The 20,212-nt window shown below is 39.8% G+C and overlaps 1 protein-coding gene across 3 annotated transcripts in view; it reads left to right on the forward strand.

Moving 5' to 3' along the window:
- The window catches only part of npepps (aminopeptidase puromycin sensitive), a 159,183-nt gene that overhangs the window by 89,550 nt on the left and 49,421 nt on the right, over positions 1–20,212 (forward strand). For all 3 annotated transcript variants that reach the window (XR_004414294.1, XM_033034924.1, XM_033034925.1), the window contains exons 11-15: positions 1,452–1,556; positions 7,036–7,096; positions 8,127–8,236; positions 9,856–9,919; positions 16,552–16,691. Coding sequence is in view for 2 of the 3 variants with exons in the window: in XM_033034924.1 (XP_032890815.1) it covers positions 1,452–1,556; positions 7,036–7,096; positions 8,127–8,236; positions 9,856–9,919; positions 16,552–16,691 (480 nt within the window). In the remaining variant the exon portion in view is untranslated. The remainder of the gene's footprint in view (positions 1–1,451; positions 1,557–7,035; positions 7,097–8,126; positions 8,237–9,855; positions 9,920–16,551; positions 16,692–20,212) is intronic.

Genomic DNA, 20,212 nt, shown 5'->3' on the forward strand with positions numbered 1-20,212 from the left:
CTGTCTTTAGCATCCTACTTTCCAGGCCAACTTGCCCTTGTCAATCAACATACCCCATCTACACCAGTCCTATCTGCCTGAGTGGGTCATATCTCTCTAAACCTATCCTATCCATGACTGAATGCTTCTTGTGCATTGTGATAGCACCTGTCTCAACTACCTCCTCCGGCAGCTCGTTCCATACACCCACCACCCTTTGTGTAAAAAAAATAATTATCCATCAGGTTCCAATTAAATCTTTCCCTCCTCACCTTGGTAAAGGAGGCACAATGCTATGCTTGCCTTCATCGGTCATGAAATAAAATGTAAATATAAAAGTAGGATGATACAAAAGTTAGTGGTTTTGCAGATCGTGAAGAAGGTTGTGAACGATTGCAGCAGGATCTGGAGCGATTGGCCAGGTGGGTGGAGGAATGGTTGATGGCATTTAATACAGAGAAGTGTGAGGTGTTGCATTTTGGGATGTCGAACAAGGGCAGGACCTACACAGTAAATGGTAGGCCCCTGGGACATGTTGTAGAGCAGAGGGATCTAGGAGTACAGGTGCATGGTTCCTTGAAGGTCGAGTCGCAGGTGGATAAGGTGGTCAAAAAGGCTTTTGGCACTTTGGCCTTCAACAGTCAGAGTATTGAGTATAGACGTTGGGAGGTCATGTTGCAGTTGTATAAGATGTTGGTGAGACCGCATTTAGAATATTGCGTTCAGTTCTAGGCACCATGTTATAGGAAAGATATTGTTAAGCTTGAAAGGGTTCAGAAAAGATTTATGAGGATGTTGCCAGGACTAGAGGGTGTGAGCTATAGGGAGAGGTTAAGTAGGATGGGTCTCCATTCCTTGGAGCGTAGGAGGATGAGGACCAGAGGACATAGGTTCAAGGTGAAAGGGGAAAAGATTCAATAGGAATCTGAGGGGTAACTTTTTCACGCAGTTCACACGGTGGGTGTATGGAACAAGCTGCCAGAGGAGATAGTTGAGGCTGGGACTATCCCATTGTTTAAGAAACAGTTGGACAGGTACATGGATCAAGCGCAGGCAGGTGGGACTAGTGAGGCAGGGACATTATTGGCGAGTTGGGCCGAAGGGCCTGTTGCCACACTGTATCACTCTATGACTCTAGGAAGTCTTGTAGCTCTATAAAACTTTGTTTAGGCTGCATTTGGAGTGTTGTGTAGTTGTGGTCTCTGTATTTCAGGACGGAAGTGGAAACTTTGGAGAGAGTGCAGAAGTGGTTTATTAGGATGTGGCCTCGAATGTCTTGAGGTCCTGCAAGGCAATATATAAACTCAAGCTGCTTAAGACTTAGAATTGGAGTGTAAACCTGACACGCCCAATTTTTAAAATTGCATAACACTTAGTTGGTATTCATATTTTCATATGTAGAATGAATTTACTTCCACTATTGACGATATTCTTCCTTTTAACCAACGTTAAGAGATGTATTTATTTTAAAGGTCGCAGTAGGGCATCCGGCAGAAGTGGATGAAATATTTGATACAATTTCTTATAGCAAAGGAGCATCAGTAATTCGAATGCTGCACAATTACATTGGTGATGTGGTAAGATTCTTTAAGCATAACTTAGTGATAAGTGTTACAGTGATTTGTGATTCCATGTTTAAACAGATTGAGCTTCGCAAGAGTTCAAAAATGCAGCTTGTTTTGATGTTTGTTCGTAAGTTGGCAATTAAATATTAATATTGCAGCAAGGATAACTATTTAAGTGATCAATATATACAGTAGCCTGGCCTGGGAGTGAGGTGTGTTTGCATTTGTCCCAGCTATTTTTATATCTCTCTCTACCTCCCCATTACACTTTTAGATGTTGGCTATGTCTGAATGAGCAGCGTTCGTGCCTGAGTTGGCTCATTGTGGCCTCACACCCAGTTCCAGAGACTATACAAACACAGGGTAATACCCCACAGTGTTACCAATGATCAGTTGCAGGGTCTGAAGGGGCCATCCTTTGAACATAGCATGTCTGCCAAACACTCTGCTATGAGTGAATAAAAGCAGGATATTTTTCCTATCATCTTGTGCAGTACCTAAAATGGATGAGCTGGTCCTTATCTCACTGTTATTATTATTGGCAGCTTGCTGCATGCAAACTGACTTCAAACAAATTTCCCCAAATCACAACAATGACAAGGCTTTACAAGTGACTCGTTTGTCATAAAGTGTTGCGGAATATCCTACCGCCTTGAAAGATGCCAAATAAAGGTTTTCTTTTTCATTCTTACGACATAAAAGGTCAAATGAAAGAGTGCAAATACAGAAAATTCTGGAGCTACATGTGTGGGACAATCTCTCACTGTAGAGTGGGGAAAAAAGCAACTTAATCTATGGGGTGTAAGTGGTTCACCAGGACTGCATTCTGATGAAGGGCTTATCCCTGCAGTATTAACCTATCTTTTTTTTTTTCTTTCTATTTAATCCTATTGTTTATTTCCAGTGTTTTGTGTGTATATTTCTTTGTCATAATTTGATTGTAGGTGTAAATTTATTACACCTGTAAGAACTGAGATTCCAGCTATTCAGCTGCTCCACATCAGAGCACAAGTTTGAATCAGAATCTGATTAAGTGTCTCTTTTTGGGTGGGTGGGTGGGGGGGGGGGGACACGGGGAAGATGTGAACAAGGGATACCAGGAGGTGATCACTGGCTGAAATTTAATAAGTGCTTGGATATTGTGAAATAAATACAGTTTAGTTCAGTTTAGTACCGAGGTACAGTGAAAAGCTTTTGTTGCAATACAAAATTGTTGCAATACAAAAGTTTACAGTACATTTGAAGCCTTGTTAAAAGGCGAAGATTGAAATCTCTCCTCTAATACTAACAACCACCGTTACTGCTTTTCTGCGTTCTTAAGTCACATTTTACAAGGCGGCATTAATGCCATCAGTTACTTCATGACAATACTCAAACTGCAGCATTATTAATAGAAGTGGAATTACAAAAGAATTTCAAATATTTAATGTTTAAGAAGGAACTGCAGATGCTGGAAAATCGAAGGTAGACAAATATGCTGGAGAAACTCAGCGGGTGCAGCAGCATCTATGGAGCCAAGGAAATAGGCAATGTTTCGGCCCGAAACGTTGCCTATTTCCCTCGCTCCATAGATGCTGCTGCACTCGCTGAGCTTCTCCAGCATTTTTGTCCACCTTAAAATATTTAATTATATTAATGAAACAATTAAATTTCACCATATTGGGTCAGTGTTGAAATGTCTTGTATTGTTATCAGTTTTAAAACTTTAATGTTTTATAGGGTTTGTAGGAGAAAGAATCAACAACTCAAAACACGGTTCTATAACGGTAGCTTTTGCATGCATTGCTAGACTGGTGCCGGGCTTTTATGTAAACCATGGCTGCAGGCTCCGAGCCATGTTCATTCACCAACCCTCTTGGCCCACCACCTTAAGTTATGCAGCATCTTGCCACTTGTTCTAGAGTTGGGACAAGGAAGCAGGAGGGGTGCAGAAGGGAGTATTGATTGATAAAAATACATCTATTGATGCTCCTGAACACATCATCAGTGATGTAACCTGGGGTCGTTGGGTGTTTCGGGTCTTTCAACATCAGACACCCTCGCCCAGGCGACCCAGCCGTGGTTGATCAGACCACGACTTGTGTTCAGGTGGCATTCGCTCCTCCCCCTCTCCTGATCCAGAGCTATCTTGAGGCCTTCTCCACTGCCTCTGTGGTGTTCTTGATGGCTCTTCTCCTCTCCACTCCGTTGATGCCCAGTGCACTCAAGGCTTTGTAGAGCGATTGCCCTGCAAAACCTCTGCAGCCAACCTCGATGGGCATACGCCTTGCCTTCCAGCCCTGCTTACGGCAGTCTATGACCAGCTCTTCATACTTTGTCATCTTCCTCTCGTGGGCCTCAGTTTGAATGAATTTGTAATCATTATATGCATTTCTGCAGAGTACATAAGAAAAATATGTTTCCGGATCATTAATCTTGATGTCAGTGTTCTTTAGATCTGGCAAGGTTACAGAAACTATTTTGCAGTCTATTACAATGCAAAATTTGTATGAAAGAAAAAGCACAGATCATCCCCTTGACCTTATCAGATGTTTACATAGTCCAGGCATGTGGGCATCAAGATATATGATGAGATACTTGAACCTGAAAGTTTCATAATAAGATCTTCATGTCCTACTTCACGTAGGTGGGCCCAGTTGCATCAGGCCTTGTGCAGGAGTTCATAACAACTCTGAGTATATCTGCAAGTCATGGCAGAGGGCTGAGGAAAAAAATAAACCCTTCAAGGTCAAGTTACAATTCTTTCCATTTTCCTTGGCTGTTGTTTTTGCAGAATTTTAAACAAGAAAACATTTTGAACCATACAGTGCCCTCCCTAATATTTGGGACAAAGACCCGTCATTTATTTATATGCCTCTGTACGCCACAATTTCAGATTTGTAATAGAAAAAAATCATATGTGGTTAAAGTGCACATTGTCAGATTTTAATAAAAGCCATTTTTATATATTTTGGTTTCACTATGTAGAAATTATAGCAGTGTTTATACATAGCCCCCCCCCCCCCCCCATTTCAGGGCACCATAATGTTTGGGACACAGCAATTCGTTGTCTGTACTGTACACTGACAATGACAATTAAAGTTGAATCTGAATCTGAATCAATGTCATGTAAATGAAAGTAGTCATGTTTAGTATTTTGTTGCATATCCTTTGCATACAATGACTGCTTGAAGTCTGCAATTCATGGACATCACCAGATGTAGCAGCCATCTTTAGCTTATGCTTGTTTTGGGGGCTAGTCACCTTCAGATTTTCTGTTCAGCATATAAAAGGCATGCTCAATGGGTTTCAGATTGGATGATTGACTTGGCCACTCAAGAATTGACCATTTTTTAGCTTTGAAAAACTCCTTTGCTGCTTTAGCAGTATGTTTGGGATTATTGTCTTGCTGTAGAATGAACTGCTGGCCAATGAGTTTTGAGGCATTTGTTTGAACATGATATGTAGGAAGTGTCCATACACTTCAGAATTCATTATGCTACTACCATCAGCAGTTGTATCATCAATGAAGATAAGTGAGCCAGTACCTTCAGCAGCCATACATGCCCAGGCCATAACACCCCCACCACCGTGTTTCACAGATGAGGTGGTATGCTTTGGATCTTGGGCAGTTCCTTCTCTCCTCCATACTTTGCTCTTGCCATCACTCTGATATAAGTTAATCTTTGTCTCATCTGTCCACAAGACCTTTTTTCAGAACTGTGGTTGCTCTTTTAAGTACTTCTTGACAAACTGTAACCCGGCCATCCTATTTTTACGGCTAACCAGTCAGTGGTTTGCATCTCGCAGTGTAGCCTCTGTATTTTTGTGGGTAAAGCTTCAGCGGACAGTGGTCATTGACAAATCCACACCTGACTCCTAAAGAGTGTTTTGGATCTGTCGGACAGGTGTTTGGGCGTTTTTCTTTATTATAGAGAGAATTCTTCTGTCATCAGCTGTGGAGGTCTTCCTTGGCCTGCTAGTCCCTTTGCGATTAGTAAGCTCACCAGTGCTCTCTTTTTTAACGATGTTCCAAACAGTTGATTTTGGTAAGCCTAAGGTTTGGCAGATGTCTCTAACAGTTTCATTCTTGTTTCTCAGTCTCATAATGGCTTCTTTGACTTTCATTGGCACAACTTCAGTCCTTATGTTGAGGAGCAGCAAAAAAAGTTTCCAAAGGTGATGGAAAGTCTGGAGGAAAGACTAGGTGCTGAGAGCTCTCTTATACCTGCACGAAGGAGGCAATTAAACACACCTGAGCAATTACAAACACATGTGAAGCCATGTGTCCCAAACATGGTGCTCTAAAATGGGGGGACTAGGTATAAACGCAGCTGTATTTATATGGTGAAACCAAAATGTATAAAAATGGCTTTTATTTAAATCTGACAATGTACACTTTAACCATGTGATTTGTTTTCTATTACAAATCTCAAATTGAGGAGTACAGATGCAAATAAATAAATGATGAGTCTTTGTCCCAAACATTATGGAGGGCACTGTAACATTTAAGAACTTTCACAATTAAATATTTTTTTTTTTTTAGTTAAAAAATATATATAATATTACCATAAAAGTGGCACGCTTTAAAATTAAGATAACAGGCTGCGTTAAAACACATTGGATTTTATCTTGCCTCGTTTTTTTTCTTCTTCATTAGCCTAGAAATAAGTGCCTGAGAGATAAAAATGCAAATGTTTGACATAATTACATAACAGTTCTCCATCACCTATTTTGGAATGGAAGAAATAATCCATTTAGAATTAAATGGGTTACAACTCCTTTTAAAATCGCTGAGAATTGTTGCAAATGTTTAACATGTTTGTACAATAAAATTGCAAACAATATTTTCAGGCTAATCAAAGCACAGTAGTCAGTAGCTATGGTCATTGATGGTGGGTGCAGAAGCATTTGTTTCAGCATCAAACCTTGTGAATGACCAGACTGTTTTTGACATTTGGTGGGATAGGGGACTGGGTTTCCCCCACATCCCTTCAGAAATCAGGAAGGATGAGATGGGCAAGGAACCATGTCATGCAAATTCCATTAAAAAAAATAGATGATCTATCTAATAGTTCTGATAGATGTATGACTGACTAGACTTCCTTTTCTCTTCCATCATCAAAACAAAAAATCCTCAAATTTTAAACTATTTAGCCAACAACTAAGCTCTTCTGAGTAGATTTTTAGTTATTTTGGTACAATGCTGTTGATTTAACCCCAGACCATACAAACAGTTATTGATAGGTTACAGTGAGAATCGGGTATATTCCAAGTTTGATTAGTAAGAATATGTTGACACAAAAATAATGAAATAGTTCATGGAAGAGGCAAGCAAGACTGCAGTTTGCTCTTGATTTATAATTTGTTTGTGTGTGTTGGAATAATTTGATTTTAAAAGGGATCATGTCATGATTTATTATTTTATTCCATTTATGGGTTAGGATGCTATCTTGTGTTTATTGCCTTTATTGATTAGCTAATTGTATTTAAAAAATATGCCTCTTTACAGGATTTCAGGAAAGGAATGCACGTATACTTGACGACATTTCAAAATAGAAATGCAACAACAGGTAAGGAGTATTCAACGTAACACTCATTGACATTGTCCCACTAACCCAGGAGAACGTGACCACTATGCCCACATTAGAAGGTGCTGCATTTCCCAGCAGTGATTATTTAGCTCAATACATAGTGCCAATTTGAAAAGTAAACTGTTTAGAAACAAAAGTTATATTCCAGTGTTGAGTAAACTAATTTCATTTTGCCCATTGTTTAAAATGAGAGAGGGCAGAGAATGGTGCTTTAGTACAGCCTTGATACTATTGAATGATAGAGCAGGCTTGGACCCAAATGGCCTATACCTAGTTGTGTTATTTTGGAGTATTGTTTAGTTTTAGTTACCCTGCAATAGGAAGGATGTCATTAAGCTTCTTTAGTCAGAGGGTTATGAATCTGTGGAATTCATTGCCACAGATAGCTGTGGAAGCCGTCAATGGATATTTTTAAGGAGGAAATTGACACATTTTGATTGGTATTGGTGTCAGGGGTTACGGGGCAAAGGCAAGCGAATGTGGTTGAGAGGGAAAGATATATCAGCCATGATTGAATGATGGAGTAGACTTGATCGGCAGAATGGCCTTATTCTGCTCTTAGAACTTATGAAGCTGAAAATAGTGCAGAGAAGATTTAAGAGGATGTTGCCATGACTTGAGGACTCGAGCTACAGGGAGAGATTGAACAAGTTAGGACTTTTTATTTCTTGGAGTGCAGGATGCTAAGGGGCTAATCATGGAGGTGTATAAAATCATGAAGGGAATTGAAAGGGTGAATGCACAGTATTTTACCTGGGGCAGGGGAATCAAGAACCAGAGGACATAGATTTAGGGGAAAGATTTAATAGGAACCTGGGCAACTTTTTTTGAATGTGGTGAATATATGAAAAGCTGTCAGTGGGGGTATATGAGGTAGAGTTGGGTAAAAGGGCCGGTTTCCATGCTGTATGACCCTGTGACTCATAGAATTTAGTTGTAGATTTGAATTTTTGAAAGGGGCACATGGACGGCACTTTATGAAATGATTTTCTTTTCCCATTTTTTACAGAGGATCTTTGGAGATCTTTAGAACAAGCAAGTGGAAAGCCTATTAATGCTATAATGAGCTCGTGGACAAAACAGATGGGGTTTCCTCTCATTTATGTTGAAGAAAAGCAGGTGAGTTACTTAATCACAAGTTGTATTTATATATACACCTTAACTATATTGAGAGTAGGAATGGGTTATGGAATTATAGAAACTTGGACGAAGGTAAACTTTTATGACAGTGGTGGTTGAGGTCCTGCGATCTGAACATTGGGAGCTTGGTAGAAAATTAAAAAGCAGGACCTCAAGGTTGTAATCTCTCATTTAGTGCTGTTGCTATGGACTAAAGGAATAAATGACTAGGTCAGATTATTGCATGGTTTGAAGTGGGTGCAGGAGGGAGGGATATAAATTTCTGATTTACTGGGACCATTTATGGAGGGGGAAGAGGATGGATGCAAAGTACAGGAATAATTTAGTGGGTCAGGCAGCATCTCTGGAGAGCATGGATAGGCGATGTTTCAGGTTGGGACCCTTTGCATCCATTTTTGTTGTCCAACATGTGCAGTTTCTTGCTTCACCATTTCTGGGAAGGTGGCGTCTGGACAAGTTGGGTCCAACATCCTGGTCGGGATGCAGTTTCTAGAGCTGTTAAGTCTAAAGAAATTTAACAGGATATTGGAACACAATAGGATGTGAGGAACTAACGTGTAGAAGAATAAGCCTCCAAGCTTGTGGGAGGAATGCAAGGCTGATTTGCTTCCATTTTAACACACATACTCTGATAAGGAAAGTTTGTAACTGGGTCTGGTGATTGACATGGGAACATGATATAGTTGCTAAGATGGAGACTTGATAGCTAGATAGGCAGAGAGTGAGCATTCCAGGGAATAGTATATTCGTGAGGGTTGTAAAAGAGATGGTGGCATTAGAGTTAATCCCAATTAATTTTGGCAGTAAACCGGGAAGATATTCTAGAAAGCTCTTCAAATGAATCTGCTATGGGTGGACATTAGCTACAAAAAGGGGAAGTCACTTTATCAAGAGACATGCACTACACGCCTCCGAGCTGTCATTTAGGACCTTGCCCTCCTAGCTCGGCTCCGCAAATAGATTATCTCCTTGTTCCTAAGAGGACCCATTCTTTCCTTTGCTCCCATTTTACTTCTGTTATGGAACATCTTGGGTATTCCTGAATCTTGTCCAGACTATTTCACGGCCTTCGTAGCCCTCCTCATTTATTCTTAAATTCTCCCTTGCATGCTCCGTATTTTTCTAGACACATGATTCCAATCGACCATACCTGTCATAGTCTTCCTATTTTTCTTGATCAAACCTTCAATATCCTTTGCAAAGAAAAAGGAGATCTGCTCAAGGGGTCAGCAGTGTCTGTGGAATGAAATGGGCAGTCAGCGTTTCTGGTTGACCCTTCATCTAATCTCTTTCTGTGGATATGATAATTTCAAATGCTGTGCCATGCTCTACGCTCACCTCACCCACTGACAACGCTCCTTGCATTAAAGTAAATGCAGTTGAGCATGTTTTAGACTTTAGACATAGACTTTAGAGATACAGCACGGAAACAGGCCCGTCGGCCCACTGAGTCCGTGCCGACCAGCGATCACCCTACACTAGCACTGTCCTGCACACGAGGGACAACTTACAGAAGCCAATTAACCTTCAAAGCTACACATCTTGAGTGTGGGATTGGGTACAGTGATAACTTAAAATAAACGTTATATCTTTTTCAGGAAGGAGATGACCGAATATTGAAGATTTCCCAGAAAAAATTCTGTGCCAGTGGAACATATGGTGGTAAGAACGCATGCAGCTTTATTGTCATTTACCCTTAAACATTGAATAACCTCTTTACTCTTTCAGAATTGGACAATCCCTTTTCATAAAACATTAAAACGATCCCGTAACCTATTTTTTATGTATATCACAATGCAGGTGCTGTGATTCTCAAAGGATTGCAATTATAACATTCTTGTTTAGTCCCTAAAAATCTCAATTTGCTTGAGTGCGCATCATTTTGCGCCAAACTAATAAACTAGGACTCGGGGATATAGATATCGTTGAATTTCGCCTTGGCAACAAAACTTCACAACGTGGAACAAGAGGTGTTGGATATAGTTTCAATTTTCTGCCACTGTGTCCAAACTAAATCCATAATTTTTCCTTACTCATTGGCAGAATTTGGAAGTTGCTAGTTAAACTGAGAACTGCACATAGAACAGTACAGCACCAGAACAGGCCCTTCGGCCCACAATGTCAGTGCCAAGCATGATGCCAAGACCAACTCCTATCAGCCTGTCCCTTATCCATACCCATTCCCTGTATATGCATGTGCTTAACTAAATGCCACTGCTGTATCTGCCACCACTACCACCCCCAGCAGCACGTTCCTGGCACTCAACACCCTCTTTGTAAAGGAAAGACTCGACCTGCACATCTCCTTTAAGCTTTACCCCTCTCACTTTAAAACTACCCTCTGGTACTTGATATTTCCATCTTGCGATAAAAATTCTAATCTACCTGCAGCGAATGCCCCCTAATCCAGGCAGCGTTCTGATATGTCTCCTCTGCACCCTTTCCTAAACCTCCACATTCAGATTCAGATTCAGATTCAGAAAACTTTATTGTCTGTCGCAACAGAAAATCTTCTTTGACGCGGCTCCACATACAAACATACGGGAGCAACGCGCCGCGAGTCGCTCACAGAGTAGCGCCCCGCCCCTTGGGTTGTCAGCAGCGATACAATAATAAAGAACACACAAAATGCAACACAAACATCCACCACAGCATTCATCACTGTGGTGGAAGGCACAAAAATTTGGCCAGTCCTTGTTGTAACTGCACACAGCATTCCAAAGGTAGACACAAAATGCTGGAGTAACTCAGCGTGACTGGCAGCATCTCCGGCGAGAAGGAATGGGTGACGTTTTGGGTCGAGACCCTCCTTCAGACATTCCAAATGCAGCCTAATAAGGGTTCTGTAAAGCTGTGTCATGACTTCCTGACTCCTGTACTCAATGCCCCGTCAATGAAGGCAGGCACACAATATATCACTCTTATTACTCAAGCTACTTGTGTTGCCATCTTTAGGGAGTTGTGGTACTAATGCTATTAATTGTACATTTTCCCCTTGTGTTCGACATCCCCAAGTGCAACACCTCACACTTCTTCAGATTAAACTCCATCTGCCATTTCTTCACCCATTTCTGTACCTGATCTATCTCCAGCTGTATTCATTGATAGCCTTTCTCATAATCCACGACCCCAGCAATCTTGGTGTCATCTGCTAACTTACTAACCAACCCGTCTACATTTACGAACAAGTCATGTATGTAAAAAACCCAAATTTGCCTGATGTTATATTTTTTCGTTGAAATGTTAGTGCCTTTCTACTTGTCCCCAGCTGAAAGCTTAGCTTCACTACCTACATTTGTGTGAGTTTGCATCATATATAATCGTTATCCTTATGATGTTCAAATGGGATTCCTGGTTATTTATAATGTGCTAGTACAGCATAGATTTGACACTGATTTTTGGTTCATTTTGCAACAAACCTTTATCAGAGACAAAGGTAAAAGGGATTTTCAATTAGTGTTATCCAGGCTATTTTCCCTTAAATTTATTATATTCAACCAAACATGCGAGTGCGGTATTCTTGGACTAATGCTTTTTAAGAGGGAAATGCCATTACCTCCAAATTAAAATAAGAGTTTTGGAATGAGGATCGAATCCCTGCTACCCTTGCCATGGGAGGCCAACCTTCAGTCTAGATAAATGTTCCTATAAGAAAATGCAGTTCTTCTGAGGAGAAGGTGGTACTGCTAAGAATTGACATATTTGGAATGTGGATATAAATTAGAGGCAAATTTTACATCAAATGGTGCTGACCAAACCATATGCTTTACTATTTCAATTGCCAGCTGTTATGGGGGCAGATTTCTACGTGAGTCATAGATGCACTCCTGAAAGGGAAAAGATAGGGCAGGTAAACCATAGAAGGCTATGGATGGAATAAGAATAACCGCCAGCACTAAGAAGCAGTGGGACATTGTATAGTAACTCCACATATGATCAATATCCTGCAGCCTAACAGGAAAGTGCATGTGTAAAGACAGAACTTGATGAGGCTGAATGGATAGCTGGCTGACATTTGTACTCTCGGCTCGGTCATGTAAAGTGGCCGCTTGCATGAGATGGTTGGCTTTCGTGCTCTTGGAATTGTATCTCAGGGTCTGCTGAAGAGGAAAGAAAATGAAATGAGGGTAGCGAAGAAAGTACCTGATGAATTGGATTTGTTGTGTTTCAGTTTTCCCTTCAGAAACTTGAGTTAAAAAGTGTCCAAAGTATGTGCCTGCAACTTGTTCGCTTACTCATTTGACTTTTATAAATTTGTGTTCAGTATTTCCAAACTTGAATCACATTTTCACTCTTAATTTACCATTCTGTGTTCTATAAATTGGCAGTATATCGCAATTGCTCTCAATCAGGATAATAATTTACATATTTAGTCTGAGACACTCTCCTGTTTTCTTTCATCTCTCTTCCCAAGATCTTCCATACTCTTGGTTTGCTGTTTGCCCAAATACTAACTAAATTTGGTGGTTCATTCGTGAAATTGAATGACAATCTGCAATTGATCAAGCTAAGTTGCCTAATGGAATGTTCTAACCAACAGTCTTTTGACAAGTTACCCAAATTTTGACATAAGCTGCATTTTGCAGTTTACATTAACAACTTGAATTAGTTTTGCATTTTATGACATTTGTCTCCTTGGAGGTTAATGGCAACCTCATTTATCAGAATTGTTTGGTCTGTAGCAATTTGGGCTTTGTACCAGATACTTCCTCCTTCCCACCATTTGAAAAGTGCAGAAGTCAAGGCTTTAACTTTTCCAAACTATAATGAACAGATTGATTTGGGTCCGAGTCAAGAGTATTATCTGCAACCAAGCAACTTGATCAACATTTCAAGTTGGTCTGAAAATCCCTTTGCATATCATTCCTAAAGGGGGTAGTAAGGGGCAGATTCAAGTACAATGTTTAAAAGGAATTTGGAAAAGTGTTTAGCTGGAAATGGAGAATACAGGCCTAATGATGTGAAATGGGGTTAGTGTAGATGGCATTGTGGTCAGCATGGCCAAGGAGGAACAAGAGGGTATGATTTTGTGCTGTATGCATCTAGGGTGATTGGGCTGGAGCTTCATGTACACTTGACCTGTGGCCAGGTGCCAGCTGCTCCTTTGTGACAAATCAGATGGGCATTTCTGACTCTTCAATAAGTGGAAATGGGCTTTGGGGTAATGAGGTCCAAGGATATTACCAGGAAATAGGATTTGGGAACCTATTTGTTAATTAGTGAAAGGATGTTTCCACTAGTGGGAGAGTCTAGGACTAGAAGTCATAGCCTCAGAATTAAAGGACGTTCTTTTAGAATGGAGATGAGGAAAAAACTATTTGGGCAGAGGGTGGCAAATCTGGATTTCAATGCCATAAATGGCTGTGGAGGCCAAGTCTGTGGATATTTTTTTAAGGCAGAGATAGTTAGATTCTTGATTAGTACGGGTGGCAAAGGTTATGGGGAGAAGGCAGGAAAATGGGGTTAGGATGGAGAGATAGATCAGCCATGATTGAATAGCAGAGTAGACTTGATGGGCCGAATGGCCTAATCCTACTCCTATTCCTTATGACCATATGACCTTAATTGTGGCAGAGAAGCTGTAAATAGGTGTCTTGCTTCAGGAAATAACATGAAGTAGAGAGGTGGCCATGTGAGGGAATACAACCTCAACGATCCAGTGGGCAATTCCAGTGTTTTTGAGGTGAGGTAGAGTGGAAGAAAGTTCCCTTGATATCCAACCACTGGCTGGATGTATTTCTGTGCTGTAATAATAAAGTTTGTAATTTTGTCTACGCTGTATGTGGAGACTATTTGCATACCTGGGATATGCAAGCAAACATTTCCACCGTGCTTTGTCACATGTGACAATAAAGTATTCAGTTTCATGATATCCTGTTAGATATCCTTTTTTTTTTAGCCTCTTTTTATTTCCAGTTTGATAAGTATGGCCTTGCTTTTGAGAGTGAAAATTGAATGCCAGACTTGTCTTCCAAACCATTGCTCTGGACTGAGCAAGTAGTAAATGACTTCTGCCTTTGTCGTATCAGTCAGTTTACTTAAGTTTGATTATAGGGTCTGCCTATAACTAGTCAGCAGTCGAATTTTCCTTTTTTCCTTTTCTCTTTCCCCACATCCAGATATATGAGCATTGTTTTTTTTTAAATGTCGCCATGTTGGGAAGCTACATGTTCCTGACTGAAAGATTCCATATCCTTCACTCAGATGGATCAGTAGATTTGGCACAAGCGACAATTGGTACTGAGTGCATCTCAATGTGATAGCATTACCTAACCACTGAACCACACAGATTGGGGATTAAAAAAAAGCTGGCTTAGATGTAGTAAAACATTCTAAGTTGTTTCACACAAACATAACCTGATAATAACCAAATCAAAGAAGGAAGCATTAGAAAATGTGATCAAAGGTTTGAACAAAATGAGATTGGATTTTGAGGAGTTGTCAGAAGATATGGATCCAAGAGGTCAGAATGAGGGAGGCGTGACGTAGGTCAGGGGTTGTAGGTCAGGGGTTGCTTTACCATTTTTGGACAAATTGCATTTTTGTTCTCACTAATTTGGATGGCAGATAATGAGCACCATTTGTTTGAAGTGCCAGGTGACAGTCGTCGCCGATTGATTTCATCTTCATAGGGATGCTATTGGTTATGTTTTTCTTGTTTTCAAGTTGCTGAGATTTTTAGAATGCAAGCATTTCACCAAATTTCACCTGTATGGGTGAGTTATTTTGACTGCTAGCTGATCTGACTACAACAATAATGTGCAAAGCATTTTGTGAACCATTGAAATTTTTTCTTAAATTATTTTCATTTCTGCCAAACACTATGTGACTGTCTTTAGGACAATTGGATGGATAGAGGCATACAGCATGGAAACAGCCCCTTGGCTCAACTCATCCATATTGACCAAGATGCCCCCATTCAAGCTGATCCCAATTGACCATGCTTGGCTCATATCCCTTTCTATCCACGTACTGTCCAAATGTCTTTAAAATATTGTTATTAAACCTACCTCCACTATTTCATCTGGTAGCTGATTCCACCCTCTGAGTTAAATAATTTGCCCCTTGGCTTCCTACTAAATTGTTCTCCACTCAACTTAAACCTGTCCCCTCTTGTACCTGATTTTCTGATTCTGGAAAAAAAAGACTGTATGCATTTACCCAAACTATTCCCTTAATGATTTTATACACCTATAAAACTATATACACCTGAGACAGAAGTAATTGTACTACCTGCACCACTGTGGCATCTCAGCTTAAATGTCTGACTTGTTCCTTAAATAATGACTTGGTAACAATTCCAGCTTTTAAATATTAAAGTTATTGTCTTAACGTTGTTCAGAAAACACTTTGCACTCTTTAGTATCATTACTATACTTACAATAAACCATAACCAAAAGAAACTCCATTCCAAATTCATTAAGTGGGCTTTGCATAACCTAAGAAATAGTCATTATCTCCCTCTTTAATTTGGAGCTTGAGCTGTAATTGCTTTGGAGAATGAGGTAACATTTTGTTCTCGGGGCCTTTTAATTATACAAATTTATTGATGTGACTCTTTAACAAAAGATCCAGTTCAAACGCATCAAATTAATATTTTGTTAATACGGGAGAACTGTTGCCATAAAATTTTGTCTGGTAGGAAGTATTATAAATAGAAGGCAAAAAGGAAATGGCTTCCAATTGACAATAAATTGTTTAGATGCTTGATCTGTCTTCTTGAAAAACTTTAATGGATCTATAGGACATGTTATCATTCAGTCGTTTCTCGTATCTGACTGCATGAAGCATGGAAGCCAGTGAGATTAGCTCTCAATATCTCTTTACTCTATTTTTGTTTACCAAAAAATATTTTTTTATTTCTCCCTTTCTTTCCTGGCACTGATTCTTTGAGTACAGTGCTCCAGTCTGTGTTGCCTCTTCCAAATGATAATTCTTGGTGTGTGTCAGGGAGCTGCTTCAGAGCCAAATCTCTCCCAATCAGCAGACCCAATAAGCTGCCCATTAGATAGTGTTGAGGAGCAGTGAAGATCTGGCCAGTTTTTTTTGTTTTCTTTCCCCCCCCCCATCCATTCAGATGCAACTTGAGACCAAATTGTAATACTTCTACCTGGCATTTAAGAGTCTCATCAGCTGTTAGATTTGCTGTTTGAAAGCTTTGTTTCATTTACTTGATATATTCTGCTCCCATTGAGGATATTTCTGCCCTTTGAGGGAAATTGGATTCAATCTTCTCAGGGGCTCTGCTACGTAAATCCATTCATGTATAAGTACACCTCTCCTGTGTTTCCCAGGTAGTGACTGTCCTCACTGGATGGTCCCTATTAGTATCTGCACCAGTGAAGATGTAAGCTGTGATAATGTGAAGGTGTTACTGGACCAGCCAGAGATGACTATCACTGTGAAGAATGTGAAACCGCATCAATGGATAAAGGTAGGTCACCAGAGAGATCCAAAAGTAGTTTAGGGTACGTATTCTTTTGTATCTTTCAGTTAAAATGGACTTTTTCTCTATCTACTTCAGGTTTTTACAAGAGGGTGGGCAGGCAGGCAACCTGTGTCCTCGGGGTCTGCTCTTTAACAAACTGCTTTAACAAACAAGTGAAATCTTTGCCTCCAATTTTTTTATTTTTTTTTGTGCCTGACATCCTCTCTAGCGTCTCTACCGAAGACCTTTTTCACAAGATTAAGAATTCTCTGTTTGAGGATTCTGTTTAAAGGTGTAGATTCTGTGGGACATTGCATTTGAGTCTTGGTGCAGAGTCTCATAGAATTTGCTCAGCAAAAAAATCAAGGCCATCCCTTTGATCTTATCTTTAATGTTGCAAGACGTGCTGGCACAAGGCAGTTATTGCATTTCACCAAGCATTGGTTTCAGAATAGCTTTGGCAGAATAAAGATCCTGTTCCATTTTTACCCAAGAAGGGGCAAGAGAAAATTATTTTATTTTGTTCAGAGTAACATGGCTGAACAAACAAAATGTCCAAGTTATAGCAACTGGGGCTTGAATTCTGGCTACTTAAGATGGATGTTGATCTTTGCTTTTATAATAAAAAAATAAATAAATTTAAAAAAAAAAAAATCCTGATAGAGATCACAATATATTATTAAAGTATTTCCAAAAGGTGGACAAAATAATTGAATAAATATATTTTAAATGTGTAATTAAAAACTTGAACAAAAATAGCAGGAAATGATGTAAATGGAGAGCAGGCCAGTCACTATCTGGGGAGTGGCGATGGGGAAAGAACATTTTGGTGCACACTTTCCTTTACACACTTAGTTTTTGACTCTTCCATTCCGTTTATGCTGTCCCATTGTCACGGTCTAGTTCTATGAATTGAAACTTTTGGAAGGAGCCATGACGTAAAAAGGTATAGGGATTTTACTAAACTTGCATTATCATACTTTAAGATGATAAAGTGCAAACTTGGAATCCCACTCGAATGAGACCTGACAGGTTTTGACCTTCCTTTCACCATAAACACACATTCCTCATGCAGCAACTTTGCTGATTGATTCCTCTAAGGCAGCTCAACTTAACCTATAGAATTATAAAGAAAGGAAGCCATAATTTTTATTCAGATCAAACCTTTGAATTGTAATTGTCCTGATAAAAGCAAATAATCTGCCACCATTTGTAACCCTCTTCGTATTTACCCATTGTTCTGCTTTTGTTTATTTGCCTGCATTTTTATCTCTGGATTTTCTGCCTGGACATTCCTTCTCCATAGTTTTGACTTGTATTCTTGTATCTTTCTCATTTTATTTAAATAATGCTGTATTTATGCATCTCTATGATACTTGTCACTGTTTCTTTCACCTCTCTTTTTGCTTTTTCTTTCACTGTTCTTTTTCTCTGCCCCATTATTTAACTTTTTTAATCTTTGCAATATATCTGTGCCACATCTGCTAATTTGTCCTTCAAAAAGTAAGAACAGAGACAATGTACTCTCATCAAACCTCATCAATTGGCTATGCAACTGTTGCTAAATGGATTTATTTTTCTTATAAACTCTGTGCAGTTTATAATCTCAAAGTGTTAATTTTATGTCTGTTGGTGTACTTTATTTCACACTTATTTGATACCAATTGTAACCTAGTTCCCTTGGATGAAATTTGGTGAAATGTTCAATAGATTTGCCAGTGCTCACATTTAGGGAGGTATGCGGTCATGGTGTTAGTTGGTATGATGTTTTTGGTTATTTTAGTATAAGTTTTGGCTTTTCTATATGTTCATTTTATTCATGCGATCATTAAATACTTGGCTGTTGGTTTCATCCACTTTATGGGACGTAGATTGTTGGCAAACCTAGCATTTACTGCCCATTCCAATTGTAGTTTAGTAACGTACACTCGTCACTCTTTAAACAATTCATACCCATGGTAGCTTAACATTTGAGTTGAATTGTGTTATATAACTGTCTTGAAACACCATCCAAATGTAACCCTGGTTGTGGTGACAAGGCTTAAAACCTGCTGACAGGACAACATCAGCTTTCTGGTGCATTTGGCATGATTCGAACCAAAACCATAGAGTGGGGAGCAATTGATTCCATTGATAATTCTGACTTTATCTGACCATGCATACATTTTACTGATGCTTCTCCCCAAGCGGTGCACATTTTGGAACACCCAAATGCTGCCTATTCAGGGAAGTTTGGTGCTCGGTTTCAGTTAGCCAATTTGCCGCCTGGTCTACTACTTTCAGTCATGTTGCTTTTATATTTGAAGGAGGGAGTAGAAAAGACGGGAAGTAAAGCAGCCTTTGTTCTGATTCTCTTACCCTTCCTAGAGGTAGCTCACCTTCTGGTAGTGAATATACATTTTTAAAAAGCAATGACTAGCTTTTTATTTATTTTCACTGCTGCAACTTGTCCACGTTCACAGGTGTTCATCCCTGTTTTTACTCAGAAATAATGCTCATCTGTGTATGGATCCGACGTCTGCCCAATCTGTAAACAAAAATGATCAAGATATTTAGACAAACCTGACTCCCAAGCCCAGTCAAATGCTAGTCATCCCCAGCAGATTTCTGCTCCAACCTCTCCAGCCCTCAAATGGAAAATTGTTTTTTTTTTAAATTGCATTGTTTAGTTTCCAAATTACCTGCTAGATTTGTCTAGGTTTGCAGATGGATCCGAGTCATTTGTGAACAGGTGGCTGCTTTAACTAGACGTAAATAATCCGTTAAACCTGATAGTTTATGATATTCCTGTTAATAAATTGGGAGAATGAGAGAAGCAGATGTTCAAGGCATTGCTATACTCATGTTGGATTTGACTTTACGATTCAAAAACCTGTCCCACACACGCAATTTTTTCGCCGACTGCCGGCACCCGTCATAGTCGCAGCAGGTGGCCGAAAATTTTCAACATGTTGAAAATCCAGCAGCGACCAGAAAAAAGTACGACTCTTTGGGCGACTACTCACGACCCTACAGGCGTCACGCATCGACATGTCGCGGGGTGACGCCTGAATGGTCGTGAGTAGTCGTCCAAAGAGTCGTACCTTTTTCTGGTCGCTGCTGGATTTTCAAAATTTTGAACATTTTCGGCCACCTGCTGCGACTATGACGGGTGCCGGCAGTCGCCGAAAAAGTGGGACAGGCCCTTAACTGTGTACACAGTAGGAATATTATTGTAATGAGCCTATCAATTTGTTCTGTTGAAATGCAATTTGTTGTAGGCTAATATTTATTTGCGGCAGAATTTATCATTCCCCATTCTCACCAAGTAAAGTTAGGCATTTTCTCCTTTTTCTCATGAATTTCTTTTTGAAAGGTGGGTGGAATGGCCTTAGGGCAGTCATGTTCATATTACACCAAGAATGCTGGTTTTCAGTCTCCAGCTTTTAACATCGATGCTCTTGAGTCCATCACTGGACAATGCGTGATAATGATCTAGTGCGGGTTGTCAACGAATGCCTCAGCTGCACTCATCAATTCTTTCATTA

This window comes from Amblyraja radiata, chromosome 16 (genome assembly GCF_010909765.2).
Source record: "Amblyraja radiata isolate CabotCenter1 chromosome 16, sAmbRad1.1.pri, whole genome shotgun sequence".
Classification (NCBI taxonomy): Eukaryota; Metazoa; Chordata; class Chondrichthyes; order Rajiformes; family Rajidae; genus Amblyraja; species Amblyraja radiata.